The 15,451-nt window shown below is 54.7% G+C and overlaps 1 protein-coding gene across 5 annotated transcripts in view; it reads right to left on the bottom strand.

Moving 5' to 3' along the window:
• Nucleotides 1–3,760: 3,760 nt before the first annotated feature.
• Nucleotides 3,761–15,451, bottom strand: part of ASS1 (argininosuccinate synthase 1) — a 28,004-nt gene continuing 16,313 nt past the window's right edge. For 4 of the 5 annotated variants that reach the window (XM_059486342.1, XM_059486343.1, XM_059486345.1 and 1 more), the window contains exons 11-15: nucleotides 14,849–14,913; nucleotides 10,029–10,160; nucleotides 6,156–6,312; nucleotides 4,530–4,595; nucleotides 3,761–4,056 (exon numbers count right to left, since the gene is read on the bottom strand). In XM_059486342.1, coding sequence (XP_059342325.1) covers nucleotides 4,002–4,056; nucleotides 4,530–4,595; nucleotides 6,156–6,312; nucleotides 10,029–10,160; nucleotides 14,849–14,913 — 475 coding nt within the window. In that variant the 3' untranslated portion in view covers nucleotides 3,761–4,001. The remainder of the gene's footprint in view (nucleotides 4,057–4,529; nucleotides 4,596–6,155; nucleotides 6,313–10,028; nucleotides 10,161–14,848; nucleotides 14,914–15,451) is intronic. The other variant, XM_059486346.1, reaches the window with a different exon arrangement.

Here is a 15,451-nt window from a genome sequence, read left to right as displayed (position 1 = left end):
GGATGTCACCCAGGGCTAGGGAATGCCATCTGCACACCGTGATGGGACACTGGGCAGCACCAGAGGATTTTCTGTCCCTTTTTTGGGAGAGGTGGGCCAGGGTCCCCTCCTACACATCCCACATATGGGAGATGGAGCCCCAGTAAGGGATGTGATATGGACACAGTCCCACAGGGCACAACCACACAAGACCTCCCTGCTTCCCTCCTGCAAAACATGTTTTTTTCCTTGCATGGACCCAGTGATGTGCTTCTTTGCCCAACAAAATAAAGTTTAAGCAAAAACCCAGCAGCCCCACAACTGCTCTCTCTCTCCAGGAATTTTCTCTTAAAATCCATCTATCCTCACTGTCTTTTGCAGGAAAAATCCCTGCCCCAACAAGGTTAGCACAACCTTTGGCTTGGCTTTTGTGGGCTCTGATGGTCGCTCAGCCTCTGAGGGTCCCCACCAGGCCCTTGGGGTCCCCAATTTACAACCCACATCTGGGGGCTCCACACACCTTGGTCTGAGCCCCCAGGATGTGCTGCACACACCTGGGCATTGTTCTGAGCTGTTCTTGGCAGTTCACGCTCAAATCCACATGCATAATAAACCTCACACCTGGTAATTACCTCAGAGAAACGGGAAAATGGATTATGGCACTGGTATCCAGCAGGATGTGGTAGCCAGGGATGGCTGGTCAGCTTCAAAAAACAAAACCCACAGAGCCCAGAGCCCATCTGGGTGTGATGCACAAGGGGAAGGGGAAGGGCAGCCCTGGCTCTGCAGCAGTCCTGAGGGACGGGCAAAACAGGACAAGTTCCAGGTGGGGAATCCCACCAAGCAGCAAGTATGATGCCAAAGCAGCCACATTAACAGCAAGAATCTGCCACCCTTGCTCTTCCCTGCCTCCCTCCCACACGTGCAGGTGGCACTTTGGGGGTCCACATCTCTTCTGGCATCATCCCCACATCCTTCTCCTCTTCTCCCTGGGGAGCTGCCACCTCTGGAGAACACATCACCTTCTCTTCTTTGACCCAGCACCTGTGAGCAGCTCTGTGGTGACACTGGGGGTGCCAGTTCCTCACTGGGAATCCCCAGCCCCAGCTCTGTGCCCCTTGGAGCCAGGCTGCAGGCAGCTCTCCCTTGCCAGGACAGCAGCAAATTGCAGTGCTACAGCTTTAAAGAAGTGTGTCTGCTCCTTGGCAGGGCTGGTGGCAGCGGGGAGAGCCAGAGGACACCTGCAGAGATCCCGTACAGCTGGGGAAGATTAGCCTTTTCCACTAGACAAGAGCCATTACCATGTTCCAATATACCATCACTTCCGCTAGGAGAGCCTGCAGATGAGATATCGATTGCAGTGACCCCGGCCAAGCCCTCCACCAGAGCCTGGGAGGGTGGCAGAGCAGCCCCATGGGGTGCAAAGAGGGGCTGCACCTTCCCAAAGGCATCCCCAGGGGCTGCCTCGGGGCTGGAGTGCTGGGTGATGCTCTGGGGGATGCTCAGGAGAGCTTCAGATCCCAGCAGTGACCCAGTCCCTCCCCAGGGTCACTCTGGGCTCTTTCCAGGGCAGCTCTGCCCTGGGAATGGGCAGCCCCCAGCCCATCTTCACTGTCCTCAACACCCTCTGGGTGTTGCAGAAACAAGTTTTCACCTTAAATGCCAAAATATTCCCCCAAAAACATCTCTGCTGAGGAGTTCCGGGTGGTTCTCACAGAGTGCTCCTCACCCACTGCTTTTCCCTCCTGGCAGTTCCAGTCCCTGAAATAACTCCCTGAAACACAACAGGGTGGAAGGACAATGAGAAACCACCAAGTCTTGGGAACTGGAAGGGCTGATGGCAATTAAGGCAGCAAGGTAATTAAATGTGGTGTCTGTCTCACAGCATCTTATCACTGCAGCCCCAACAGGAAGCACAGGCACTTTGGTGGGTGTCCTCTATACATTTGAAACCAAGATTTCTGAGAGTTTTTTCCTTTCTCCAAGACCCACACTGGGTTTGACTTGGCTTTTTGGATACACTGAGCTCTGCCTTACCAGCACAACCCATGTGCAGCCCAGTTGGAAGCAGCAGCTGGAAGCTGACACGTGATACTCCTCCAAGGCTGAGGTGCCACGGCCATCACTGCCTCTGAGAGCATCCCAAGGAGCTGGAGCTGCCATGGTGGAGCCAAAAACCTCCCTGGACACTCCAGTGGGTGCAGAGACACAGGATCCCCTCAGATCTGGGTTCCGGTGTGAATGCTGCGGAGTGCAATGGCTTTTTCCAGGTGATGATTTAAGCACAGCTGGCCCAATGAGCCCTCACTGAGCTTTTCCAGCATTTCTCAAGCTTTGGGGCACAAGAATCTTGTGCCAAGACACTTTGTTTTGTTGTTGTTGTGCTTTGGGGTTCCCCCCAAATAAAAGACATCAGCTCCCCATTGCATCAAGCTGTTTCAAACCCCACTTTTCCAATGGGCTGCTCTACCACAGCCAAGGATGGGCATGGGAGGGAACTCTCACAGCTTCCAGGGCTGCTCACTGCCCCATGGGCCAGCACAGCATCCATCCCTGGTGTGGGGAAGGGAAGCAGCTCTGTTCCTGTGGTTTTGTGGATGGTTCCTCAGGTGAGGTTCCCAACCCTTCCCCCAGCTGAGAATGGGCTGCTGTGGGGTGAAAAGGGCTCCACACTGGGCTCCCAGCCAGGCTGGCTGCTCAGCACAACCTGCTGGCCACCAGCCCCACTGGGGCCCATGCAGAACCCCATGTGCAGCTGCACTTTCAGCATGGACTCGCTGCTGGAAGCAGTGGGATTGAGGGAATGGGGTGTCCCTGCAGAGCATCCCCACCTCCCCACAGCCCACAGGGGTTGGACAGGCTCCACCAGCCCAGAAAACCATTTCTTCCCTTCTCTCCCCTCTCCTGACAGCCCTCTGCTGCTTTCTCCTCCCAAGATGGTCGCTGCCAGTAATAGCAGGGAAATTCACATCCAAGCTGGGAAAATAACATGTTATTTTCCCGGCTGTGATGTCAGAGCTTGTCACACTCGCTGGCTTGGCAGCAGAGTGGGCAGGGCACGCCTGGACGTCCCCAAATGGCCACTTGGCCTGACTGTCCCATAGGGGCTGTTAAAATGTGCCCCTTTTTGGTGGCAGCTCTGCTTTTGCTCCCCAAAATGCTTCCCTCCATGGTGGGAAGCCCCACATTGCTGCTGCAGGGCTGGAGGTGCCACAGCAAGCACAGTGCTTGGTGCACCCCAGCTCCAGGGAGCATCTGTGCTCCTCTCCTGGGACATCCAACGTGGGGACATCCCAAACCGTGTCCTTCCCCAGCTCCAGCACATCCTGAGCGTTTACACTGTTGGGAAATCCAATCCTTTCCTCTTTTTTTCCCCTCTGCTTCCACTACAGCTCCAGGTTTCTCGCTGAGCCTCCCAGCCAGGTGTGAGCATGGAGACATAGGGACCTGCAGCTCTCCAGGCATTCTGAAAGAGGGATGCTTTGCCCAGCCTGGACCCAGCACTCCTTTCCTGCTCACCTGCAGCACCACCAGAGGATGTTCCCTGCATTTTTGCCTTTCCCGAGTCTGCTCTTTAAAACTCACCAAAACACAGCAGAAAGGATCAAGCCCTGTAGACCCTTTAGCACAACTACAGCCCCTGAAATGCCTCTCTGAGAGGTGTTTCCCACTCCCCACCTTCCCCACAAGGTACCACCAACGCCCCTCGTCCTTCGCAGCCACTTAACCCATCACAAACCCACCAAGCCGGGCTGGGGGGAGCAAACAAACGAGGCAGGAATGAAGCAAAGAAGCCCGGCTCTCCATGCCGGACCCGCGCGTGGCCGGGGTTTATTTCTTTCCCCACTTCTCCTCCGATGGACAAACACATTTTTTTTTCCCCCTCCGATTGCATTTCACTTGCAGCCCCGTAACAAAGCCGTCACCTCCGCTCCAGGGAGACGAGTTACAATTACCAATTGCCACCACAATTAGTGCTACTTCTTCCAGAAATTAGAAAGGGGAGCGGGAGGCATTGATTGCTATTCATCCTGCTTTACGGTGACCTTGCTCTGGAGACGATGATATTCCTTCAGCCTGGAAACCGGGATTAGAAAAAAAAAAAATTAATTGTAAATTAACAGTAAGAACACACATTTCCTTTCAATTAATTTAAGCAGAATGAGGGGGCGTGAAGAGCAGGCGTTTGTTAAGGCCTGTACAGTTTAATTATTTTTTTCCCCCCCACGAGATAATGTAATTAATCTTAGAGGAGTCGGGGGGGACACGGAGCATCGGGGAGAACAAAGCTGTTAACAGGCAAAGGAAAAATTAAGAGCCCATTATGTAAATTCAGCGTGTTTTACAGCCCTGGAGTTGGGAGGGGTCTGAGAAATAAGTAAAATAACGAGGCTGGCTGTGCTGGGGAAGGCTGCAATTATACAGGGCTGGTACTGGCAGGGCTGGTGGCACCCCACTGCTTGCAAAGGGGGCTTGGATCACCCCCAGAGCCTGAGTGAGGGTGGGGGAGCCCCGGGGTGCTGGGGAGGGTCCCCCTGGACCCCACAGACCTGAGGGAGTTGATGTTGATGAAGCCAGTGGCATCAGCGGGCTCGTAGTCCCCTTGCACGTTCATGCTGCGGAGAGAAAGGCTCTGTCACTGCCATGGGATTCCCAGGGGAACCTGGGCTGCCCTTTGGGAAAGGAGAAGGTTTGGGGGACCCCAGACTGGCTGCTCTGCCCTGCTGCTGCCCCCTCATCCACTGTGAGGGGCTCAGGGCAGGGTCCCTGCCAGCCCCTGGGGAAGGGGCACACGGATCTGCCATGCCCAGGCTGCAGAGGCCCTGCCAGGAACACTGCCCCAAAATCCCCTCCTTGGTCCTTCACTGTATCATCACCCTTCCATCATCATCACCTTTCCATCATCATCATCACCCTTCCATCATCATCACCTTTCCACCATCAGCCTTCCTCCCCGTGCTCTGGCCCTGCCCAGGGATGCTCACCCTGTTCCAGAGCAATCCTACAGGTTTGGCTCGAGAAAAGGGATGGGATCCTGGGCAGGAGGCACTGCCCCAGGCACAAACAGGGCTCCAGGCAGGCAGGGACAGCCCCACACTGGTGTGGGGGTTCATGGACCTGGCAATGATTCCTCAGAGCACATCCCCTTTCCCAAGGCAGCAGCCACCCACTGAATCCCAGCTCCCAACAGTTTCCTACATCCCCAAAGCACACGGCTCATTTCCCAGAAACCACAAACCTTAAAGCAGGAAGTGGAGGGAAATAAAGAAGAAAAAAATTAAAAAAAAAGAGTTTACAACGATTTTACCTCCCCTGACGGGCTACAGAAAAACCTCTGTGCTTTTATTTTTGCTCATTCGAGTGGTTCTGACCTGCTCTATAATTACGTTACTTTCTACCTACTGTGCAGAGGCATTTCCACACAGCTCTGCCTCTCACAGCTTTCTCTCGGGTTCCTGTGACGCCGTCACTCAAAGGCTTTCAAACCAGCGATGTAGAAATCAAAAAGAAAAGGAAAATGGTTGGAGACGCAGGGAGAATAAGTGCCCCTGCTTTTCTCTCCCTCTCTCTTTTTCCTCCGTCCCACCCCCCTCCATCCTCCTTTTTTTTCTTCCCTCTTTTTTTTTTCCTTTTTTTTTTTTTAATACTTTATTCATTTAATCTCTCCAAGTGAGAGTGCAAAGCATAATGAAGGGTTGGGATGGATTATTAGGAGCTGTTGATTTTGAGGGGGAGGGAAAGGGGGGAAAAAAAGCCAGAGAAGAGAAAGAGAGAAGATAATTTGACTCCGACTGATCTAAACTCATTCGGGTGTATTTATGGCTTATAAAGTGTTTAGAGAGATTGAAAGGAGTTGAGGGAGGGCTGAGGGGGGAGCGAGCAAGCGAGAAAACAACACGAAGAAAAAGGGAAAAGCCAGAGGGGGAAAAAAAACCCCCAATATTGACTTGAAACATGGCTCATGCTTCAGCTGTGTCACCTGTGCCAGTGGGGATGGGATGGGATGGGATGGGATGGGATGGGATGGGATGGGATGGGATGGGATGGGATGGGATGGGATGGGGAAGGGGAAGGGTGGGATGGGGAAGGGTGGGATGGGGAAGGGTGGGATGGGATGGGATGGGATGGGATGGGGATGGGGAAGGGGAGCTCACTGTCACTCCTGCCCCACTCACCTGACCAGCTCCTCGTTGTAGAGGGAGCGTGGGGACTCCCTGCCCAGGATGTAGACGTGGCCCTTGAAGACAGAGAGGCGCACGGTGCCCACCACGGACTCCTGCGAGCGCCCGATGCATTCCCGCAGGAACTCACACTCAGGGCTGTGCCAGAAGCCTGAGGACATGAGATGGGATCAGCAAAGGGGCTTGGGGAAGGCCAGAGGGACCCGGGACCCCAGGGCAGCCTAGGGTGGTCCCCAGGTTAAGCCTTACAAGGCAGAGCCTAGGTAATTTCCAGGGGAAGGGATGCGATTGCAGGACTGGGTGAGGAAATGAAACGCTGGGATAAGCAGGCTGTGCCATGAGGGATGGAGATCTCAGGTGTTTCCCTGGGATTCACACACAGGCTGAGCCATGAGGGATGGAGATCTCAGGTGTTTCCCTGGGATTCACACACAGGCTGAGCCATGAGGGATGGAGATCTCAGGTGTTTCCCTGGGATTCACACACAGGCTGAGCCATGAGGGATGGAGATCTCAGGTGTTTCCCTGGGATTCACACACAGGCTGAGCCATGAAGGATGGAGATCTCAGGTGTTTCCCTTCTCCTCGCTGCCCCTCAGGATGGAAGATGATGGAACAAACTAGGAATAGGCCATGGGGCCATCCTTGTTCCAGCTCTTCTGGGCAGGGGTGATCATGCAGATGAAAAGGTTTGTTAAGTAGGTATGAAATTGCCACTCAAACACCACCATCTTGGGAAGGTCGGGTGGAGACAGACAGATGGACACAGAAATGGGGGGGGATCAGCTCCCAGCCCCCCAAGAAAGGGATGAGCCATTCTGGGATGGGCAGAGTAGGGGTCTGCCCCAAATGGCAGACTGCTCAGGGGTTGCAGCCCCGCAGGAACCCCTCACCCCCAGCAGCTCTGGGAAGGGAAACCCCCTCAGCACTGGCTGGCTCCAGGGGGGACAGCAGCCCCTGGCAGCCCAAATGCCCTGAGCTGGGTGTTGGGGTGATGTGCATCACACCCCAGCCCCCCAAACACATCCTGGGGGAGCAGCTGGGGCACTGCAGGTGCATGGAGGGGCCGTGCCCTGCCTGCCACCCCCACGCCCCTCCTGTCCCTAGGCAGGGTTATTAGCCAGGGAGTCCTGGGAGACCCGGAATAAAGCCTGGGAGATGCAGAAGGAGATAGAGGTGGAGGAAGAAAGAGCCCATTCACCGCCCTCCAGGCATGCCCTGCTTTTATCTCTCCCATCTCACACCAGTGCCCTCTCACCTTTCCCTTCCCAGCTGGGCTCTGGGGCCGAGGCCATTAAAGAAACAAATAATTTCTTTTGTTGTTTGGCCTGAGCAGCCCCTGAGCAGGGCTGTATCCTGCAGCCTTGTCCCTGGGGTCGGTGTGGCCCTGCTCCAAGGCACAGCACCATGGTCCTCACCACCAAACTCACCTCTCTGAACTCATCCCCCCTGCTCCAAGGCACAGCACCATGGTCCTCACCACCAAACTCACCTCCTGAACTGATCCCCCCTGCTCCAAGGCACAGCACCATGGTCCTGCAGCCCCTCACCACCAAACTCACCTCTCTGAACTCATCCCCCCTGCTCCAAGGCACAGCACCATGGTCCTGCAGCCCCTCACCACTAAACTGACCCCCCTCAGCTGCTCCACACTGGAGGATTTGGGGACCCCTTCCCTAAAATCAACACTGCCATGCCAGTAGCAACCCCACTCCTTTTTTTGGTCCCCACCCTCCAAGTGCAACTCTTCAACTAGCAGCATTGATGTAAAAAAATCCCTGTAAAAATAAACCCCAGACACACTAAAATAATAACCAGCTGCTTAAATCCTGCCTCTGTCAGCTCCAGGTGGGAGGAAGCGTCCCCCCCTCTCCCGACCCCCCACTGCAGACACTGGAAGCGATCCCCCTTAATGACCTCCCCACCATCCTGCCCTAATCACGGCGCAGGCAGGGGGACAATGGCATTTCCGCACCTGGAAAGGAGGGAACGGCTTCAAAGCCACCCCTCCACAATGGGATCAATAGGAACAGGGGGAAGATAAACACTAATTCTCCTTAAAACGGGACTGGCTGCAATAATGAGGTGGTAAAAGAAGGTGAGCTTGAAAGCCTGGCCTTGGGCATGGGGACCCACGGGTGCTTTTTGCACCTTGCTGGGGTTGTTCCTTGGATTTAGGGTTGGCTGGCAGGGGAGTCTTGGACCAAGCTGGGAATCCCTGGGGATTCAACACGTGGAGCCAAGGAAACAGCAGCCTCTGCCTGGCAGGGGTGGGGAGGGAGAATTTAAACCATGATTTCCTCAGTGGCTTTTTAACCTGGTGGCTGCACGACGAGCCAGTGGTTAGGAATAAACAAACAAATAGGTTTATGCCTGAACTACAAAAAAAAAAAAAAATAGTTAAAAGAATGGCAGGCCAGGTCAAAGTCTAATAAAAATGGCCAGAGGCAAGAGTGGCACTGGAGAACGAATGAGAGCAGGGGCTGTGATCCAAAAGGAAGGTGCCAAAGGCTCCCCCAGCCCCTGTCAGGGCACTAAAATGTGATTTAAGCAGCAAAGGGGCTCAGGCATTAAATGCCAGCTGCTGAGGAAGATATAAGAGTGAATGTCCTTGGAGGGGAAGGTGACAAACACTGGCACAGAAACTGCAGGGGAGAAAAGCCTGACCCAGCCCTACTGATCTGCTGCTGCCCAAAGCCTGAGCTCCCAAAATCAGGTTATTTCAGGGTATCTTCCCGTTGAAAACCCCACAGGAATCATCCCATCCCAGTGGTTAGAGACCCCTGAAGTGATGGGAGGAGGAGCTGGAAGGCTGAGAAATCAGTGACTGACAAATGTTTGGCCATGGGACAGGAATGTCCTGCTGTGGGGCCTGCAGGGGTGACAGCTCTGAGCACCCAGGGGTGGGCAGAGGGGCTTTGAGCCTGCTCAGGGCATTATGGGCTAATCCCACTTCCTTCAGCTTAGCACCAGGGCCTGGATCAGGGTGGATCCATGGAGCAGCCCCCAGGGCAGAGCTGGTTCTCCCCCCAGAGTGCCAGGCCAGGGCACAGGGGAAACTCTGAGCTGTGACCCCCTAAACTCAACCCACGGTCTGGGGCTGTGGCTGCTGCTCAGAGGGAGGACACAGAGCTTCACTGCTGGGTGAGCCCCTATCCCCTCGTTCCTCATGGCTCCAGCCCTCTCCAGGCAGGGCTGTCCTGTCCCAGAGCAGGAGCCCCAACCCGCAGTGCCCCTGTGTGGGCTGTGCACCACATAGCACAGCCAGGACCCTCCATTCCTCCAGAGAGAGCCTCCTGTGCCACACTGCCAGGGCTCAGGGACACTCCAGAGCCTCCTGTGCCACACTGCCAGGGCTCAGGGACACTCCAGAGCCTCCTGTGCCACACTGCCAGGGCTCAGGGACACTCCAGAGTCTCCTGTGCCACACTGCCAGGGCACAGGGACAGCTCTCCAGCTCCAAATGCCACAGCAGGGTTTGAAGTTTAAAGTTTGGGTACCCCATACCCCAGATATAGGAGGCAAAGGCAGAGGTGGAAGGGATTGGAGGGGAGAGCTGGGGAAAGGTGACATGAGAGGGGACAAAAGGATGGTGAATTACCAATCAAATGTGCTGGTGGTGGCACTGGGCTGGGAGAGATGCCATAAACCAGCCTCATGGAATATGGCATTGCCTCCCAGAGGCAGGCACAGAGCTCCCTGGACAGGAAAGCAGGCACAGTGTGGGGTTTTGCCCAGCCCAAATCCACATTTCTGCCCAGGAGCAGCCTCCAAACCCACACCTCAATTTCACCACCAAAGGGACCTGTAAGCTCCAGCAGCAAGGAGGGAGGATGAGGCTGCTGTGGCAGGACTGGACTGCACCTACCATTGTACACCAGCTCTGAGAATTTCAGGGAGAGCCCCTGCTTGATTTTCCTCACTTCCCGGTCCATGGTGAAGGCCTCGATATCTAAATGTGCATGGTACAGGATCGTTCCTGCTGGGGTCTCATAGATACCTAGCCATTTTTCCAGGCAGGGGGAAAAGCAGAAAAAGAGAGAGAAACGAATGAGACCAAAACTGTCAGCAAATGACAAAAAATAATGACTTGGCTGACAGAAGGAGCCGTGGTCGAGCGCATTCAGTCTCAGCTCGCTGTAAAATGCATCTGTCATTATATTCATGCTGGGGCCGAGACAGTCCACTCCGCACCTTGCGGAGAAAATTTCTAGATTCCCCTCTTTGAAGAGGCACTCTGACGAGGATAAATGACAGGGTTTGGGAACCGATCCCCCCACCCATCCGTGCCCAACGGTCTGCAGCTGAAAACCTGTAATTAGCAGAACGAGCGGGGCACAGGCATGGGGAGCGCACAGTGCCCTCCTCTCCCCGCGGCTGCCGGGAGCCAGCGAAGCTACCTGGGGCTGCCAGGGCAACTCCTTCAGGCTTGGCAGGGCCCCCCCAGGCCCTTCCTGCTGCACAAGGCCTGGGGATGGAGGGTGTTTAATTATTTTGGCGTGCTGCTCCTTTGTTCTAGCCGTTCGAGGCTTGTTGTGTGCGTGGTGTTTAAACGCGAGCGTGGCCAGGCGGTTCTGCCGTCCATGGAGGTGGAAATATTGTGGGGAAATGCTGAGCTGGTGTGGCTGTGAGTGCGCGATGGGAAAGGCTGTGAGCTTTAAAGGGTTGTCTCCTCCAAGCCCAGCTCCCATCTCCTGCACACTGCCAGGGCACATCCTAAATGGATCCTGAATCCATTTGGGGTCCAAAATGCTCCAGGCAGTGGTGGGGTCACAGCCTAAGTTCCACAGCCAGGGCTGTGGCAGCAGCCCAAGGCTCTTCCATCACACCTCATCCCAAGCCAGGGCTGTGGAACTCAGGGTATGACCCCACAGCCAGGGCTGCTACAGCAGCATGTCCCTGTCCCCTGCCTGCCCACAGCAATGCTGGGCAGCTGCTGTGGTGCAGTCATGGGAATGGCAAAGGGAACAAAGTCCCCACTGAAGAGGATGTGTCCCCAACCAGCCCCAGCCCCAGGAGAGGCTGAGGGGAGCCCACAGGGCTCAGAGCTTCACCAGGCTCTGCTCTCTCAGTGCCCTGGAGAGTGGCACAGGCTCAGCATGTCCTGTGCCAGTGTGGCCACAGTCCCACAGACACAACAGGAGCCACAAGGGCAGCAGCCCAAGGCTCGTCCATCACACCTCATGCCAAGCAGTGCCCATGGTTTCAGCATCCTACAGGACCACAGCCTGACTGTCTTAAAGAAGAGCAGCCCCTCCTCTGCAGCCACCCCAGTGATGGTGCAGCTCAGGTGCTCACCAAACATCCATTCCCTCAGGATGTGGGAGCAGACAGCCAAGTTAACACCAAACCCCATGGGCACAGCAGTGACAGGGGCACAGGGAGCTGCTCCAGCCCCTCACTGTGGAGCTGAGCCCTCCACTAACACAATTAAAACAATTACAATTAATATTCCCTCACCTTCCCCTTAGGGCTGTTAAAGCCAGTTTGGGCTGAAGGTTTGGGTACTTGCCTTGACCCCCACCTCCTGCCCATCTGGGGGTGCTGGGAGACAGGACCAGAGCGTGTCAGCTGGGGCAGAGGGGAGGGCAGCTGACAGCCACTCTCCAGCCTCTGCCGAGGAGACAAGAGACACCTTCAAAGTGACACTCGCGCAATCTCCAAGTGTCTATTTTCCTCTCCCCATGTTTACAGGAAAAAGACAGAGGTGTCAGCACTGCAGCCCAACGATGCTTCAATCACCCCATAATTACTGCTAAGGAAGGGGGGACGGGAGCAGGGGGGACAGGGAGGGAGGCAGCGAAGGAGACAGCTGCCGCTACTTAAAATTTTCTAATTTGTAACCTCGGCTGTCACTTCACCTCCATCGGAGCAATTCTGCTGTGCTGAGTGCAGGCTGTCACTCCCGACGTCATCCCGGGGACGGGAAGGGATGTGGGGAAGGACAGGGGGATGCTGTGCCCATGGGAAAATGCTGCCCAAATTTCCACCCCTGGTCCAGGACTGAGGTTGAGCCATCAGGCCCAGTTTGGTGCTCATTGCAGGGAAAGGGTTTTCCACTTTCTCCTCCATCAGCTCAGCGCATCCAGAGGAGGAAAAAAGGAGGGAGCCAAGGGGAGGAAAAGCCCCAGCCACAGGCAGCGCTCGGCTTTTGGCAGCGGCCGTCCCCCTCCTTCCCTCTTCCTCCCCACTGATTTCATTTACCTCACTTAATTAGCCCCCCTTCGGAGTTAAAAAGATAATTTGATAATGAGGATGTGAGCGGGAGGCAGAGGCAGGGCCGTGCCCCCCGGCCCAGCCGTGCCCTCGACCCTGGCACCCCGTAATTAGCCACCCTCCTGCCACTAAAACAAATAGGGCAAACCCGAGTTAATTTGGCTTGAAAGGCTGCGAGCGGTTCCGTGCCCCCTCGCCCATTAGGCCTTAACGAAGTCCAATTAGGAGCTTAGTAAAAATCAATGCAAATGAATTTTTCCTCTTCTCTCACTTCCTGGGACTGGGAGATGAGGAAGAGGAGGCACCTTCGCTGCCACCTCCACCACAGGGAAGGCTCTGGCCATGCTACTGCCCGTGCCTCAGTTTCCCCTGCAGAACCCCAAATCTGCAGGGCAACCTCACACTGCTGGGTTTAAAGGATTGTCTCCTCCAAGCCCAGCTCCCATCTCCTGCACCATTGATCCTAAATCCATTTGGGGTCCAAAATGCACTCAGGTCACACCCTGAGTTCCAAAACCCTGGAGGAGAGCAGGTGCCCACAGCCCCCTCCTCTTTGGGTCTGCTCCACCCCACTCTCCCTCTCTCCTGTAGAGCACATTTATGGGAGGTTTCTCTCAATCCCAAAAAGCCAACCTGGGGCAGGATCTTGCTTAAAGCAAGGGGGAAGCTTCCCCAAGGTCTCATCCCCACAGGGAGCCAGCCCAGGGTCTCCTCTTTGCAGAGCTTGCCCGGTCCCGCAGTGCAGGAGCACGGCAGCCATCGCTCGGCCCCAAATCTGCAGGGCAACCTCACAGGAGCTGGGCTTGGAGGAGACAATCCTTTAAATCCCAGTAGTATCTCCTGCACCACTTATCCTAAATCCATTTGGGGTCCAAAATGCTCCAGGCAGTGGTGGGGTCACACCCTGAGTTCCAAAACATGGAGGAGAGCAGGGGCCCACAGCCCCTCCTGTTCTGGCCTGCTCCATCCCACTCTCCCTCTCTCCTGCAGAGCACATTTATGGGAGGTTTCTCTCAATCCCAAAAAGCCAACCAGGGGCAGGATCCTGCTCAAAGCAAGGGCAGGGAGGCTTCCCCAAGGTCTCATCCCCACAGGGAGCCACCCCAGGGTCTCCTCCCTGCAGGACTGGCACGGTCCCATGGTGCAGGAGCGCGGCAGTGATCGCTCGGCCCCAAATCTGTGGGGCAACTTCACACTGCTGGGTTTAAAGGATTCTCTCCTCTAAGCCCAGCTTCCATCTCCTGCACCACTGATACTAAATCCATTTGGGGTCCAAAATGCACTCAGGTCACATCCAAAACATTCCAAAACCCTGGAGGAGAGCAGGCGCCCACAGCCCCCTTCTGTTCTGGCCTGCTCCATCCCACTCTCCCTCCCTCCTGCATAACACATTTATGGGAGGTTTCTCTCAATCCCAAAAAGCCAACCAGGGGCGGGATCCTGCTCAAAGCAATGGGGGGAGGCTTCCTCAAGGTCTCATCCCCACAGGGAGCCACCCCAGGGTCTCTTCCCTGCAGGGCTGGCCCAGACCCCCCGGTTCCCTGGCGCAGCAATCGCTTGGTGGTGTCACACAGCAGACAGACATGACAGATAAATGGGCTTTGGAGGAATTATTAAATGCTGGAAGGGTCACTAGAGCGTGTCAGTGGCTCTTAAAAAAATAAAGCAGATTTTGACAAATTACTCAGCATCCTGAATGCAAATGCACAGGCTGGTGTGTGCGGGTTGGGGTTGGTTTTTTTTACTTCCTTCTTTTGGTTTCAATTTGATTATTTAAACTCAGATCAAATGATTTAGGGTTTTGTTTCTTGTTCTGTGGTGGGGAGGAACACCACAGGCTTAGTCTTACCAAAATATTTGCTGTTGTCCTGCACAGAGGGCAAGTTTAAAGAAAGGAAGCATCTAATTAAGCATTAACAAGATTTAAAACAAAAGAGTTGGAGCAAGGAGTTGGGAAATGATGCTGAGCCACCTCCTCACTTACTTTTGCACTAGGCAGCTTGCTGCCTCCAGAGGTTTCCAATGAAATTGATCTCAATGGAAGATCAATATTAGGAGACATAGACTCAAAAATGCATGGATAAATCAAATATTTGCTTTTTTTAAAAAAATCAAAACAGTAATTTGCATCAGCCTCCTGTGGTTTGTACAGGTATTGGAGAGTCTGGCACCACCCAGGACCTTCCATGAGCATATCCTCACACAAGCTCTGAGCCTGGTGTGTTTGCTGTGGGGACAGGTCTCACCTGGGGGCACTGGGACCCCAGGCTGGTGCCAGCAGTGGCAGTGAGTGGGAAACTGCTCTCATTAAAGAGCAACAAGGAGTCCCTGTCACGGGAAAATCTTTGCCAAAAGCTGATGGGGAGGCAAAGGCTGAGACTGCTGGTGTGACCTGAACCACAGCACCCCAGCATTACTGAGCACCCACCATGGTTTCCCCATTTTTTTGTCTTTTCAGGGCCGTGCTCTCACCTCTGGACTTCATCCCCACGAAGCGATTCTCCACGATGTCGATGCGCCCAACGCCGTGCTTGCCCCTGTGAGGAGAAGGGAGGTTGCAGCAGTCCCAGCCCCAGTGTGGGTCAAAGGGGTGGACAATGGGGAAAAACCCCAAATGGCAGCAGGCCAGCCTCTGGGCAGCACTGCTGAGCAGCAGCAGGGACAAGGATAAAGTAGATGAGAAGGAAATTAATTTTTCTCTCCACCACTTGTCACTGGGGCTACCAGTGCTGCAGGCAGCCGTGGAACTTTGGCCACTGGAAAATAAACTGGGAAAGGAGACAGGACATGGGACAGCTGTATTTCCAAAGTACTTTTAAAACCACTTATTAACCATTTAAAAAGTGAATAAAGTGGAAAAATTCATTCCCATTCACCACCAGCAGGATAAAGGCACAGAGGAGGATGGCCAGGACTGGGTGGCACTTAGGAGGAGTGAGTGCCCTTCTGGGTGCCCTCAAGGGTGCTGCTGTATTTTTGGGCAAACTCCTGAGGATGGTTCTGTGCCAGCAGCAGCAGAAACCAGGCATGGGGTGGCACATGGAAAGAAAACCCCAAAGGAGCTGCTGCTGTGGA

Source organism: Ammospiza nelsoni, chromosome 20 (assembly GCF_027579445.1).
Source record: "Ammospiza nelsoni isolate bAmmNel1 chromosome 20, bAmmNel1.pri, whole genome shotgun sequence".
In the NCBI taxonomy this organism is placed as follows: Eukaryota; Metazoa; Chordata; class Aves; order Passeriformes; family Passerellidae; genus Ammospiza; species Ammospiza nelsoni.
This window is presented reverse-complemented; position numbering and strand designations above follow the sequence as displayed.